Source organism: Pungitius pungitius, chromosome 14 (assembly GCF_949316345.1).
Source record: "Pungitius pungitius chromosome 14, fPunPun2.1, whole genome shotgun sequence".
Classification (NCBI taxonomy): Eukaryota; Metazoa; Chordata; class Actinopteri; order Perciformes; family Gasterosteidae; genus Pungitius; species Pungitius pungitius.
The window spans coordinates 6,507,027-6,521,282 of NC_084913.1; the positions used below are offsets into that span (position 1 = coordinate 6,507,027).

General features: G+C 50.0%; 1 protein-coding gene across 1 annotated transcript in view; it reads left to right on the forward strand.

The window, feature by feature from the left end:
- Window positions 1–14,256, forward strand: part of kif26ab (kinesin family member 26Ab) — a 58,907-nt gene that overhangs the window by 14,627 nt on the left and 30,024 nt on the right. Inside the window, exons 3-4 of the mRNA XM_037486889.2 lie at window positions 7,192–7,641; window positions 12,008–12,195. Of these exons, the coding sequence (XP_037342786.2) occupies window positions 7,192–7,641; window positions 12,008–12,195 (638 nt within the window). The remainder of the gene's footprint in view (window positions 1–7,191; window positions 7,642–12,007; window positions 12,196–14,256) is intronic.

Sequence of the window (14,256 nt, forward strand, 5' to 3'; positions counted from 1 at the left end):
CGGTCTAATTATTTATTTTTCATTATGGAATCTGCAGGATGTTGATGAGGGCACCGCGTGCAATTACTTCTGTTTGGGCACCACTGACTCCCTTCGCGTTTTTAGTCTGATGATTAACCCCTTGCGCGCCCACCTGCACGGCGCACCCGTGGCGCCGAGGGGAGTCCTTCCATGGCGATCAGCTTCAGCAGGCAGTTTGTTTTCTCTGCAAACAAAACTGCAGGAGGGGGGGGGGGGGGGGACTGGGAGTGCTCCGTCTCCCAGTCCAAACGAAAAAAGCCCCCCCCCCCCCCCCCCGGAGAACAAACGTCAGTGAAGGCGGCGGAGAAGCAGGTGGCTGTCATCACGGCGAGGAGACTGAATGGGGGTTTGAAATACTAGTGAAGTAGTGGTGGGGGCTGCTGAGGGAACTGTTGTTGCAGGATCCTCTTTTCTCCACTGAGTGTTTTCAGAGTGGGCTCTTTGACAAAAATAGATTCCCTCGACAAGCTCCAACAGACGGATGCCGAGCACCGATTCCGATTCACACTGCACACAAATGAGAGAATTTCTTTCGCTCTGGTCTTAAAATGCTACGTTTTAGCTTTTAAAATACCAGTGATGGTGTTTTGCCAAATAAGCAGATTGAGAGGAGAGGACCAACCGCTCGTCTATACGTCTCATCAGCCATGCTCTTTGAGAATGTGCCAGATGATTTCTTACCTTTCCTTCCACTTCCCATCCCCCCCCCCCCCCCCACATTTTCCTCCTCTCTTCTGTCCTTGCTCTCACCTGCAGGTTACAGCAACACCTGGCTCCTGGCTCTCCAGCTTGCCTTTTGAATTTTTTATCATGTGCTCCTTTTTGGTTCGTTTCCACAGCCGAGCCTGGTTGGGGTTTGGAGGAGAGGCTTCCTTAGAGAGCGTCCCCCCTGAGCCAGAAATCAGCCATTTCCGAGTCGAGGTGCACAATTGTTGGTGCAAAGTGTACATGACCACAGACCACTGCGTCCCCCCCAGGGGGGAGGACAGCGTAGCCCCACAGCAGCTACTGCACCGACCGGGCAGGCTAATGGAAGAAATATTCCAGGTGAAAGAAAGGCAGCCGAGCAGTGATCCCACTAACGAGGAGACTTTGGATGTCTCATTTGCTCTCTCTGTGGGAGCCACAGCGTTAACCGGAGTCTTGTTGAAGTTGAAGTAAATCCTCTCAGCGTTCAGTCCAAGCTGGACCTCCCAACAGCCTGACCTCGGGGGGGCCACGGCCCGATGAAGGCCCGACGGATCCGGCTGTCTTGGGCACAGAGCGGAGGCAGAGAGAGAGTGAGAGAGATGTTGGAGGGGGGGGAGCGCGGGGGGGGGGGGGGGGAGATGAGGTCTGTCCAAACAGTCTGAAAGGGGCTTGTTTTCTTTATGTGTGCGTGAGTGAACAGGAAAAGGTAATTAACTGGCCAAGTGGCGACGGACTGGAGTGATGGATGAGTGTGGTGTAAGGGACAGCCACACACACACACACACACACACACACACACACACACACACACACATGCATCCATGTGTTCCATCCCATTTTTCCATCTTGGCTTAAGGAACCTTTTATATAGTCACACTCTCATAAAAGCATGCAGAGTGTGTGTCATTCTGCCACCAGTGAGAGGAGCCTCAAGTGGTGCATCATTGACGCATCATTATGGGAGGTCATTAATGGTCGCAGGGTGGTTTGGCAAAGACTGAGTGAGTGATTACATCTGACTCTCTATGTTTAACCCTCGGTCAGCACGATCTGCGGCCTTTTTTTTTTTTTTTTTACAATATTTGGATGGACAGCGACATCTGTTACTGCGGTGGAAAGCCGCGGGCTGCCCTGTAGCGCACGGCGAGCTGTACCGCAATCAAAGCGGCACGGCACACCAGATATATGTTCCTTCAAAAAGTCCCAACCGCACTTGGTGGTACATCTTGTGGCTCAACCCTATAATGGCGTGATGTGAGGACATGTCAGAGTGAGGTTCTGGACAGGTGGGGCTATCGCGTGTTGAAAGTGTCACTGAGGGGTGAAGCCTATTTGCATTTCCTGTCGGCCTTTCGCTGGCGGTTAAAGGGAGGTAAGGGCTGAATCACACAGGGCAGACAGGGACACAGTCTGTGACTGTGAGTTCCTCCTGAACAGATGCTTGATCCAGGGAGACTTGGCTGGTCATCTGAGAGAATACCGATGCAAAAAAAAAATCTGACGTCCTTCCCTAAAACAAGGTAATTGTCTGTCTGATCCAAAGATTTGGGGGGAGTGTGTTCGCTGTAATGTGGTGCTGAACTTTGTGAGTAAGCAGCTTGTCTTCCAGATAGTTGCAGCATTTGGTAATACTATCTTACCTCTCGAAAAAAATGTAACTTTGTAAAGTCTGAGGTGAAAAGGTATATAGCACAGAACATTATGTAGACCTCACATGGTGCTTGTTTCTCACAAGAGACAGAGGAGCAGTGAGAGAGACCGGGAAACATTTCGCAAGCATTTCTCTCACAGAAACTCCAACGAAATGTCTTCTCTTATCGCATTATCTGAACAATTCCATAAGCGTTAGACAAAAGCCACATTTCACATTAGAAATGCAGAAAAAGGGAGTAGAGATATTTCATGGTGATTTGATGGAATCTCATCACTCGCCAATAAAAAAACCCCCGAAAAGAACTCATTTTTTCACACAGCTACACGGGGTGAATTTATTCAGCAGTGCACCGCGCCGGATGCTTTTTGTCTGAGGCACCATTCTGAGGGAGGTAATGACGGCGTTGCTGCAGATAGCGTGCTTTGTTTGGGCAAAAGCCTTATTACAGGTTTGTTTAATCTTGTCAAGTCAGCAAACAGAGGCAAACATCTGTTTTCGTGTGATTTGGTGAGCCGTCCCATTCTGTGTTTCGACCAAAGGCATTCCCACAGAGCTAAACGGCACGCTGGTGCGACATCCTGAGTCATTGTCTTCTCTGCCTCCGAGCAGGCAGCGGTTAAATTTAATGGTCTGCATCCCTAAAACTGCTGCCGCACTAAAAGCTCTAACCTGATACCTAATCAGCGTCGCCGGCCTTCCAGCTTTCTTGCTTGCTTTCTCCCCCCCCCGCCCCCCCCCCTCGGGGCGGCCCGGGTCGAGTCCAACGGCTCGGGGGCAGGGAGGGGGGGAGGGGGGGGGGGGGGCGTGAAGGTGGTGGGAACAGTCGAGGAGGAGCAGCAGAGAGGGATTACACCGCTGGATGTGTTACTTTCATCCTGGAAATGTAATCTGCCTTAATTCCCTGCGCTCACCCGGGGGCAAGGCCGGCAGCTGTGCTCATTCCTCTCCCCCCCCCCCCCCCCCGACTCGGCTGTCAGGGTGAGCCGGGCTACCTGTGGGAAAGCAGGGCTGCTGGAAGGTCTCGTCCCTCACCCCGGGATCTGGCCTGCCAGGGTTCCTGCGGTTTATTGGTGGTGGAGGGGTGGTCGGGGGGGGGCAATACCTTTGAGACTTATGGAGACGGTGTGTGGTTAGGGTCAACGCTGTCTCGCGCCAGGCAAACAGAGATCGGCTGGGTCGCATCCTTCCAGGGAAGGAAGGGAGAGAGCGGGGAGCTGAGAGGGCATTAAAGCCGCTGTGTGGTCTTGATCTTTACAAGAAAATGCAGTCATAGCAAGTACCGAAGATTTGTAAATGTGTAAACAGGAGGGGGGGGGGGGGGGTGCTGGTTTAGTTTAGCTTTAAAGCAGCGTGGTGTTGTTCTGACACTTGTGGAGGAATGTTTCCACGCTGGTAGGATAATAAAAGAGAAGTGGATTGGAAAGAAAACAAAGACTGAGCATTTTAATGTTTAAGTCAAATTCACAAAGCGAATGAGCACAGAGGGGTCGGGGATTAGCGGCGGTCTCAAAGGCCGCAATGCCGGCTCCAGACTGATTCCCGGGCAAATCGCACCATGACCGATGTTGGATATCACAAACTAAATCACATTCATACCGAATGCTTCAGATTGCCGGCAACTGTTAAACCATTCAGACAGGAGCTGCAAGCCGGCGGCTCCTGTCTGTCAGAACTGTTCACTGCACGTCTTTGGAAAACGTGTTTTTATGGGTATTTTGCTTTCAATGGAGCGTGCCCAGAAGTCTCTCGGCTAACAAGGAGCCTCGTGCATTTCAAACCAATATGACCTTCCCTTGATTCAAGGCAACTTGCTGCATCAGGCAGCTCAGACGGTGAATGCTGAAACAGTCAGAAGACATTTTTTTTCACTCCGGCTGGTTGGAGAAAAGCTGCGCTGACGAGACGTAGAGGCAGACGAGGTGGGGTCGGAGGAGGAACCCTGCTTGTGACTTGCGCCTTAAATGTGGGCACGTGAGAGAAGTCCGGCTCTTCTTTCTGCCCCCCCCCCCCCCCGTCTCCTCCTTACTTTACAGTAAGTGGTTACGGCTGAGCTCGTTTCCATCAGCCTCCGGGGCACGTCTGTGATGACACTGTCCATCAGCCGCCAGAGACAGTGTCTCTCTCTCTCTCTCTGAGGGAGGGGCGGTGGGTGGTGGGGAGCGCCACCTTTCCATAATACGGCCATAGTATCTGACTGCATTTGTCCCCAGAGTTTAATAAAGATCAGTGCTGACAGGCAGTGAACCAACACAACCACCCACAAGGGCCTCCAGGCAAGGGCCCGCCTCCTCACCTCTCCCCTCCTCACCCGCGCAGTTTTTTGAGTCTCTCCACTCATAAACCCTCGGATTGCGAAAACCAAAATCTCACTCCCACTCGCACAGAACGGCGGTGGAGGAGTCGGAGCCCCGAAGTAGCTCCGCGCCTCTCTGGAATGCTTTGAACATTCGGTCTTACGTAGCGCTCCCCGGCCCTGCTGCTCTTCACACCCACTTGCACCTGTCAGCAATAGATCATATGCATGATAGAAGAAACAATATGACTTGGGGGGGGGGGGGGGGGGGGGTAGGGCGCACTCATGCATCTTATGTTTTATGTTTGGGCCTATGCAAAAGAGACCAGGCAGATTGAGCTTCAACGTGGTAGCAGAAGCGTCTCTTGTGACCACACGGTGACATTTCACTGGGCTTTACTGCGTTAGGTCTCTACACGTTTTTAAATAGCTACATTTTCTGAGCGGGCACATGGGATCCGTGGCCTTCAGTTTCATCACATCAGCCTCCCTCTCCTCTGCATCCTCATCATCAGCGCCATCATCCTCATAAGCCTCGTGGCCCTGACCCTTTATTCACTGCTCAGGGCATAAAGCTCACAGACAGCTTTACAGGAGAAGCCCCCCGCTCCCTAACCTCCAGAATCCAAACTGAATAGCAGATGGGCTCAGCTTTGTGTGTCTTTTTATTAGCTCTCCTAAATCAACACCCAACAATGCATGGAGAGGGAGAGGGAAATTGATTTCTTCCATCTACCAGTGCCCCGAGGTGGGTAAGGGGTTGGTCCGGGGGTAAAGGGTGAGGGGTGATGGAAGGGCGGAGTCGACTGGTTATGACTTTACTTCAATTTCCTGTCAAGAGAGCACGTACACGAAGCCAGACGAGACTGTGAAGATAGCAGCCCGCGGTGTCCTCTCTAGCTCCAATTTGTCATCGAATTTTTCATCTTTTTTCAGCGAGACTTTCCCGTCCTTGTGCATAAATATCCTTTCGCGAGCGTTAAAGTAGAGATTGTTACACGTGGCAGGATCCCTCCTCGTGTCATATGATTTTTCTTTAAATCCCTATCATGGGTTTATATTTCTCTTATAAGCTTCTTACATTTGAAATCCATTCGTCACTATAACATCAACATTCGCCATGACGCACTTGATCTGCCATCAGCCAGTTGTCAGCGTCTTTTGTGATGAGATTTATGCCATTTTCTAAATATCTCTCTTAGATGTGCTTGCACCTGCCTATGTATAAAAGTAAGTATTCAATATAGTAAATCATTTACTTCTACAGTCCTCTGCATGATTTTCCTTGAAGTAAAGTGACACTTTGGAGATTACGCTCATCCGGCGTTGAGTACAACTTAATGGACACCGCTTTCAGTCCATTTGCGGGTAGTAAAAATATTTCCGGATGATATGGGTCCACTTTCTGTAAGGATGTAGGGAGCCGCCGCGCTCGTTCTATTAATTCTGTCGGTGTTTGCGGAGAAAGGTCATCTCAAAGTCTTGTATTGAGCTGCTTTCATGGGGAGGAGATTTAGCGTGGAGGCAGCCGGCCTCTTTCGGTCCCCGGGTCTATTGGGGTAGCTGTATTAAGTGGCACTACATTAAGGCCACGGATCACTGTTTCTCCGCTGCTTCACTCCTCCTGATCACCTCGGAGGTCCCGCGGAGCAAAGGCCTCGTAAACATTTACGCGCGGGCTGTGGGCTCCCGTCTCAGGCCACGAGTACCACAGGGCAGAGGCCCAGTGCCCCTTTACGCCTCTTAAGAGACCGTGTTGACTGTCTGTGTGTGTTTGTTTCCCTTAAACACAGAGAAAGTTATGCTCAACCCTGATGATTTGAGTAGTCCATTGATAGAGCAGCGTGCCCCTCGCCTCCTGGAGATCGTATTTATTGTCACATTTGGGGGCTTATTACACGTTGTCATGCTGGGGCACTTATCATATGTAAATTGTATGGTTTTGGGCACTCGAATCCCCCCAGCTGTTGTTTTCTTTTCTCATTCTTCCGAAGCAGAGACTTAAACCTCAGGGAGCCGTCTTAGGGCCAAATTGAAAGGACAGGACTCTACTAGACACCATCATTAAAAGCAGTAATAAGCTGAAATCCACTTGGCCCACTTATTCCTAAGGCATCACACATTTTGCTTGTTTTTTTTTATTTTTTATTTGTTTGGACTATCCCCTTAAGTAATCTCTCCGAAACCTCATTTCAGAGTTGCCTCCTAACGTTTGGCCTTGCTTGGTCTCAGCTGTGAAATGAGCACATGCCTGGTGAACCTGATCTGCAGTCTTAAATTGCATGCAGGCAAAGCATCTCAGTCAAAACAAACAACCATTCCTGAAAGAGGAAGTGGTTAAAGCAGGGGTGTGAGGGTCCCAGAGGGTCGTTCCGGGACCACACTGCTAGCAGACCACTGACGCGCCTTGGAAAATGGGAACAACAAACAGGAAACCCCATCAAAAGAACCGATAGCGAGACATGCATCGGGATCAAGAGAGACGTAGAGCTGTGTTAAAGCCCCTCTGTCTTGTTTTGTGTTTACTCTGCAGGACCCTGGATACGCAGCCTTCCTGTTCGAGCAGCTCCAAAGACCCGGGAGCCATGAAGCCGGCGCCAGCCGTTGCCAGGCGTGCTCCACGCCGTTCCACCAACTGAGGCGGGAGGCCCTGCAGACGCTCCACGCTCCCATCCTCACCCTCAGCTCAGACGTGGCGGCCCTGCCCGCTGCATCCTTCCCACCACAGCCCGCCAGGTCCACCGCGTCGTCCAAAGGCCAACCGGCTGCTCACTCAGTCCTCGCCTTGGGGGAGCGTCACAGGGTGCCCGGCTGGTCACAGAGCCCCTCTGCCCCCTCGGGGCCTAAGACGAGCGTCCAGCTGAGGGTGGCGGGAGGGCAGATCAGTGGATCCCTGAGTTCGGTCACCATTCAGGCACAGCAGTACCTCGAGGGCATGTGGAGCATCTCCCGGGTCAACAACTTCATCCCTCAGCCTAAACCGGTAAGTCTTAAATGCGTTTTAGGCAACTTTATACACATTCTGATCCGTTTAGAAAGACTTCAAGGCAGTAGAATGAACTGGTAGACAATAATAGGTCTCCTTTCGAGGAGATGGAAGCCTGGCAGAAAATGTGTGAGTCAGAGCTCTGCAGGACTGCTGACCTCTCATTCCTCAGTGGTCAAGGAGTCTTGAGTGAGCTGAGGTCAAAGGTCATAGCAATACTAATCTGCTGACCTTCTCCTCAAGGGCATTTCAAATGACCACCCCGCGGCTTTACCATAACTCTCGTGTCGTGTTGGATAAGCACTGGTCTGTGCTTTGTTTGATGTCCAAGAGGCTTGGAGAGGTTCTGAGGTTTGCCCTTGGTGTCATTGGATCTGATTGCTCTCTGTCTGGTTTACGACTAAAGATATCGTCTTTTTGCTCTTCGTCTTTTACGGTTTAAAAACCGTAATTCTTTTGTATTTTTGCCAACTGTGTTTATCCACCGTCTGTTACGGGTCTTGGCAGTGTTGTTCCTTTCAGCTTCACAAATGAAGACAGTTTTTCACTCCCCCACCCCCCCCCTTTTTATGTCAACAAGGGTTTTTAGAGATGGTTTATGGGAGGCCATCAGAAGCTTTTAACTGCATGTACACAATGTAGGTCAAATCAAACGGCCTGGCACAGGAGGGAGAGGCTGACTAGTGTTCTCCATCCATGTGTCGAAAAGCAATTAGTGGCCCCTCGGAGTCGCTCAATGCCACGTAGCTGAGGCCGAGTCCCTCCTTGGTTCGGGGAGAGAAAATGTCCCTTCAGGACATGAAGTTATAGACACAGAAGAAATGTGTGTGGCTTTCCCCTTAGCTTGTTTTTTTTTTTTCTTCATTAAAACCAGATCCTTCAGAGAGACAAAGAATCCACACACACACTCTCACAAGGACTGGGAGTTGTGCTGCGCCGAAAGGCACGTGCTTTAATTTGCGAGTCCCTCTTGGGTTTTTTGGGGGTTTTTTTCATGGGGAAAGCATGCAGTGATCTTCAGACAAAGAAAAAGAGACGGATGTGCCTGCGTCTGTGAGAGGGAACCTCGGGCGCTCCCACACGCAGCCCATTACAGGGCACCTTAGAGCGCTCATTCGGGAAAAGGGCTCCGGTTAACATCTGGACTGATGTTTGTGGTTGTTAGAATTGAAACTCTCTGTCTCCCGCTTTGTAATTGACGGACACTGGTTCACCGGAGAGCACGTAGCTGCCTTAAATTGGTCAAATCGCACCCAAACGCAACTAATTTGAGACATGCGGCGCAAAACCCCCCCGACGTATAGATAGGCTCCAACTGCACAAATGCTGAAATAACTCCCGGTGTGGATTGCGGCTTGAAACACCAGCTTGAAGCAGTTCAAGTAATCATCAAAATGTAATTTGAAGGAGCGTTGGAATACTATTTGAAAAAGCAATTGACCGACCCAAAATTTGGGGTTCTCTCTTTGCCCCATAAAATCCACAACCACATGTGCGCTAATCCACAAAGACCAAGTGCTCTTAACCCGTGAGGATCTCCGTTTGGGGCTCCGTTGCCATCGGTTTTGAAGCCCAGCAGATGATCTTGGCTGCTGCTTCTTTGGTGCAGCTGTGCTCGCGTGGCCCTGTGCCACAGAAAGCAACGGCGACAAGAGAAGAACTGGATACAGGAAGGAAAGGGAAGGAGGATTCTTGCCAACTTGGGAAACAACTTGGAGAAGAAAAAAAAATGTCAATTATGGTATTTGCTTTGAAACAGTTGACATTTTCTGTCCGGTGAAGCAGCACAATCTGTAGTACTTTCTCTCTCTCGGTTTTCACTTCATTTGGCTGGTTCCAGGGGCCCGGCCAAGCACGACAGTCAGATTAACACAAGGCCCATTTCACATCAGCAGTAATCGTATGTGGACCGCTGGGGGTCAGAGGTCACAGGGGAGTCCTGGCGCTAACGGCGACGCAGGAGAAAATGGTCTGCTTATAGAGTGCTGCTCTCGTCAGACCTAACAGGAAGGGTTCTCCCAGTCTTTTTCTCTCTGTCTCCATTATGTTCAGTTCTCCCGCTTTGTCTCCTACCCACCTCACCTTTTTTTTCTTGCCTTTTCTTTCCAGTGGTAAACCAAGAAAAAAGGAACGAGGGAGAGAAGGGAGAGCAGGGGGTTAAAGGGTGGGAGGCCAGCTCATTACTGGCTCCCGGTGCAAACGGGCAGGCAAGCATGGCTCCACTGACAGAGCCTAATTACCTGACCGGGGGATAGATTGTTCTTTTCAGTCAGAATCAGGGCCAGTTCAGGTCCAAGGCTACAGAGAGCAGCTCGGCCGAGGAGGTCTAAGTCCCTACTCTTAGTACCAGGAGGAATACTCCTTGACGGCCACTGTGATGAGCTCATGGATGGCTGCACCTATAGATATATATGTGTGCGTGTGTCTGTGTGTGTGTGTCCTTTAGTAGTTTTCAATTTTGAGCGCACACCCCGGCCGCGCACAGCTGTCCCCTGTATGCTTCTGAATGTTTGCTGCCAATTGGTTTCCCAAAAAAAAAAAAAAAAGGCAAACAAGACGGCGGCTCAATCAGTGACGGATTTGACGAGCTTCACACAACAGCTTCCTGAACGGCTGCGTGTGAAGTGCTCGAGTCGTCCGTGCCAAAGTGCAACGGGAGTTTCCAGCCCGTCACCGACACCAGCAGTTGGCATGAGGCTTTCCGCTCGGGCGTCTGCTGAGGATCTGCATTTGGCTCGTTGCAGTTGGCGGACAGTGTTTTTTTTATTTATTTTTTTTTGCGTGGTGCACTCCACAAGTCATAACTTCACATACCGCAGCGTTGCATCACAGTCAACCGTCATGATCTTTAAGAGAGCAAAGCCAGACCCTGAACTCTGATAGCCAGCTCAAATGGAAGAAATGGGAATTAATGTGTGTGCGCTGCAGGTCTACGGTTTGTCAAATGGTCAGTGGAGCTTTTCTGAGAGAAAGGAAATCCCCTCCTTCTTTATTATAGCAACGCGTTTTGTACAGCACGTCGAGCTAACACTTTGCAGGGCCTCTCATGTGGATATCAGAATGTAAGTATGTCCTCACTTCTTGACGTATGGCATTCACATGTCAGGCTCGGCGTATAAATAGTGCAGCTGTCAGCCTGTGGACAAATGGCAGATAATAGAAAAAGGTTAGACACTTCACAACATTTTTTTTTATTTTTTATTTGGGTTATATATGCAGAGGACATGAGCTGTGTTTATAACGCGAAGGCTGCAACTGCTGCGCTGTGCTCAATTCAAGGTTGTTTGTCTGAATACACAATGTCCGTGCGAAAACGTTAGCCTTTTATTATTTTATTTTCAGATGCTGAAAAAACCCAAATATCTGCTGCTCGTCAGCTGCGACCGATCATTGTCTCGAAGGATGAACTGGCGGCCCCGGCGCAGATTAACCTTTTGTCAGGCGCGGTGACTGCAGCTGAAGCACAGTATCTGAGTTGACTTTTATAATCAGCTCCGTGCACTCCTTCAGAGCAATCAGTGACCCACTGCAGGCTCCTGAGCTCCAGCCGTGCCTTTATGCCTCCTCTCCAATAAGCTGCACCAGAAACAGAGGGCCAGGCTTAGTGGCTCCTGTTTGCTCTGGACGCTGCCGGGGTCTGTGGTGCGGATCTTCTCATTCTGCCACATTTCAAGATCTAAACTTAGCTGTGCATCTTCAAAGAGGAAATGTGTGCGACAGCGAACAGGCAGCCATTACTGAGATATGAAGACTTACAGGTTGTGAATCCAGTGTATCTTTGGCGATTAGTCACCTAAGAACCAAGAGCTCAGAACACAAAGGCATCTCGCGTCTGTGTACGGTTTAACAAGCGAGCTTCCAGACCAGGGTGCGTCCACGCGGGCACAGTTTCGATACCTCGTAAACGCTTATGGAACAAATCACATTTCTGAGATTGTTGTCCGAGTCGTTTAGTGTATTTGAAGCTCGCTCTTAGGGAGTCCAAGTAAAACTCAGCATGCAAAGTGCCAAATTAGCCATTGGAGGTACACATATAACCGGGAGAAGAGCAGAGTAAATTGCGTGTGATTTAATGACTAATTAAACGTGGGTTATCGCTTAATTACAGCAGCTACATCCAGAGCGAACCTCCAGAGAGTGTTGCCAGAATCAATGAATGGTGCAGCACCCTCGCTGTTCCGTAAGGAGCTCTCTGCTTGTGGGGGCCGCTGACTCTCACCACGCAGCGCTGGCTGCAGCAGCTGCCTGTCCATCTGCAGCATGCGGGGGGAGTAAATGGAGTGGAAGGACGGGTGGACGGGGGCACTGAAAACCTGTGAGTGGACGGCGGCGGTCTCATCTCTGTATCCGTGTGTCTCGACAGGCCCGGGGTTCGACGGGCGAAGCGGACAAGGACGCCGCAGCCTCGGAGGCCGCCGCCGGCATGACCACCGGCGCCCTGGCGCCCTGCCGGCCGGGGGGCTCCAGCCAACCGGGACCCGCGGCACCTGTCCCCGGCACCTCCAGCTCCCCGCCTCCGCCCTCATCCGCAGCAGCCTCATTCTTCATTAGGTAAGCGCCTTCGCCTTCGGTTCTGTTGACACCCGCTGACAAAGCGTTCAGAGATGATATCGGGCTTTTGCGGGGCTAAATGAAGTGTTTTATTGTTTTTGGGAGCCTGTGTGTTTCTGTGTGTGTGTGTACTGACTGAGGAGATGTGCACAGACTCGCCTTCAAATGTCTGCCGAAAGGTCGCGTTCCACGGTGCTGACTTCCATGTGGGGCACCTATTCCATGGAGATGTTGTTCCTGCCATGGTTGAATTGGAGCATCGCCTTGGGATACACACCATCATCGGAATAAATGAGCCTTTAGTTACAGGGACCATTGCCCATGAATGGATAATAGAAATAAAATGACATAGTGTGATACCAAGCGGGAGTTACTCTCACGAAGGGGCTTAGGTCAAAGCCGAGTGTTGTCCTGAGTGTTTTAATGTTCAGTTGTTTTTTAATGTCGTTTCTTTCTCGGTCAGTACGTCGGTGAAAGCCTTTGGCTGACGTGTTTTCTCCCGCTGAGCGAGGCATTTGCAGCACTGCTTTGGCCCTGTTGTTGTTGTTGTTGCTGCCCCGGAGAATACTTCACCCTCGGCAGGCAGGTGGGTGGCTGGTGCAATGTGCTGCATTGTCACTGACAGATTCCCTGGCAGTCCGGTCAGTGCATACATTCCCCGTCTCCTCTCTCCACGGAGTGCTGCGGCCGCTACGAATGTCATCCAATCCAAAAGGGAAGCTGTCTGCGAATGATGCATAGGACCATTGAAGCTCTGCACTGCGGGAGGTGAGGGGACATGCATGAGTTTTTGACAGGAAGCCCGTGGGGAGGTGGCCCACTGTGCCGCGCTTCGCTTTTCTCCAAGTACCCCGAATGGAGTTTGTCTTGCCAGTTTTCACATGATAGAGTATATCAGTGGGACCATGACGCCTCTCCTCATGCCTTGGAGGAAATCCCCAAATCCGTTTTCCCCCATGTCGCAGGCCCTGGCGAGGAAGCACGCTCAAAGGTTTCACCTCTCGCTTCATCCTAAATATAATTTGCTGCCAAGAATGTGGTGTTTGACACAATGAGGATGAGCTTTTGACAGCGTCGCATTCTGCAGTCCCACTAAAGGGTGGACGCACAGTGCACTGTGCTGCTTTTGGAGCACACACACTCTTGTGTTCCTGACCCGCTGCAGCTGTTGCCTGCAATTGGAATATCCTCATCATCATCATCATCATCATCTTGTTGTTTTCTTAGTTTTTGTATATCACTGCTGATTGAGAGAAAAGGAATTGAATAAATCAACAGATTTTCTCGTTTCGTTGGTAGCGCTTACAAAAAAGAGAAGAGGCTCTAGACTTGATTGAAAACTCATATCTGATTGGTATTCCTGTTAAGTTCACCAAAGATACAATTAGTGGCTGCATGCGTAAATCCGGAGAGCCCTGGATGTAGGAGCGGAATGAGCAAACAGCAGTTTCTACCCCAACGGAGGGGAGAGCGCTCCTTAGACACTTGTCTGACATTCGCTAACACCGTTCCACTCCGAGACCAGATTTTAATTAGAATGCAATTAGCTTGAGTCTGGCTGCTTTAGCTATTCTGCTCTTGAGAGAAAAGAAGAGCGTTGTGAACAAAAGCGATTCGTCGTTTAATTTTTTCATTGCAAAAATAAGTCAACCGTTAAAAACCGCTTTTTTTGCGTAGTAGATGTCTACTGACTGAAATCATTTTAGTTTAAATGTCGATTTGATAAATACAGAGATCAGCAGTCTCTTTTTTCCCCACATGTGTCCCCTCAGAATATAATCAGTGCTTCCAACGACTTACTTGTGCCGTCAAATGATTATCCTTCAAAATTGAAAAAGAGTTCAATCATTATAAGAAGTGGACACACAGAATATTTTTATTACGCAGTGTTTAATGCGTTGCACTGTTCAATTCAACATGGACATATTTTCAAATTAATCTTCACATATTTTTACGGGGGAACGGATTATTACATTTGGCAACTGGTGAGACCAAATGATTAATTTGAAGGAAGTAATTAATTCAAGAGAAAGAAATTACCCAACGCGTGGACGACTTAGA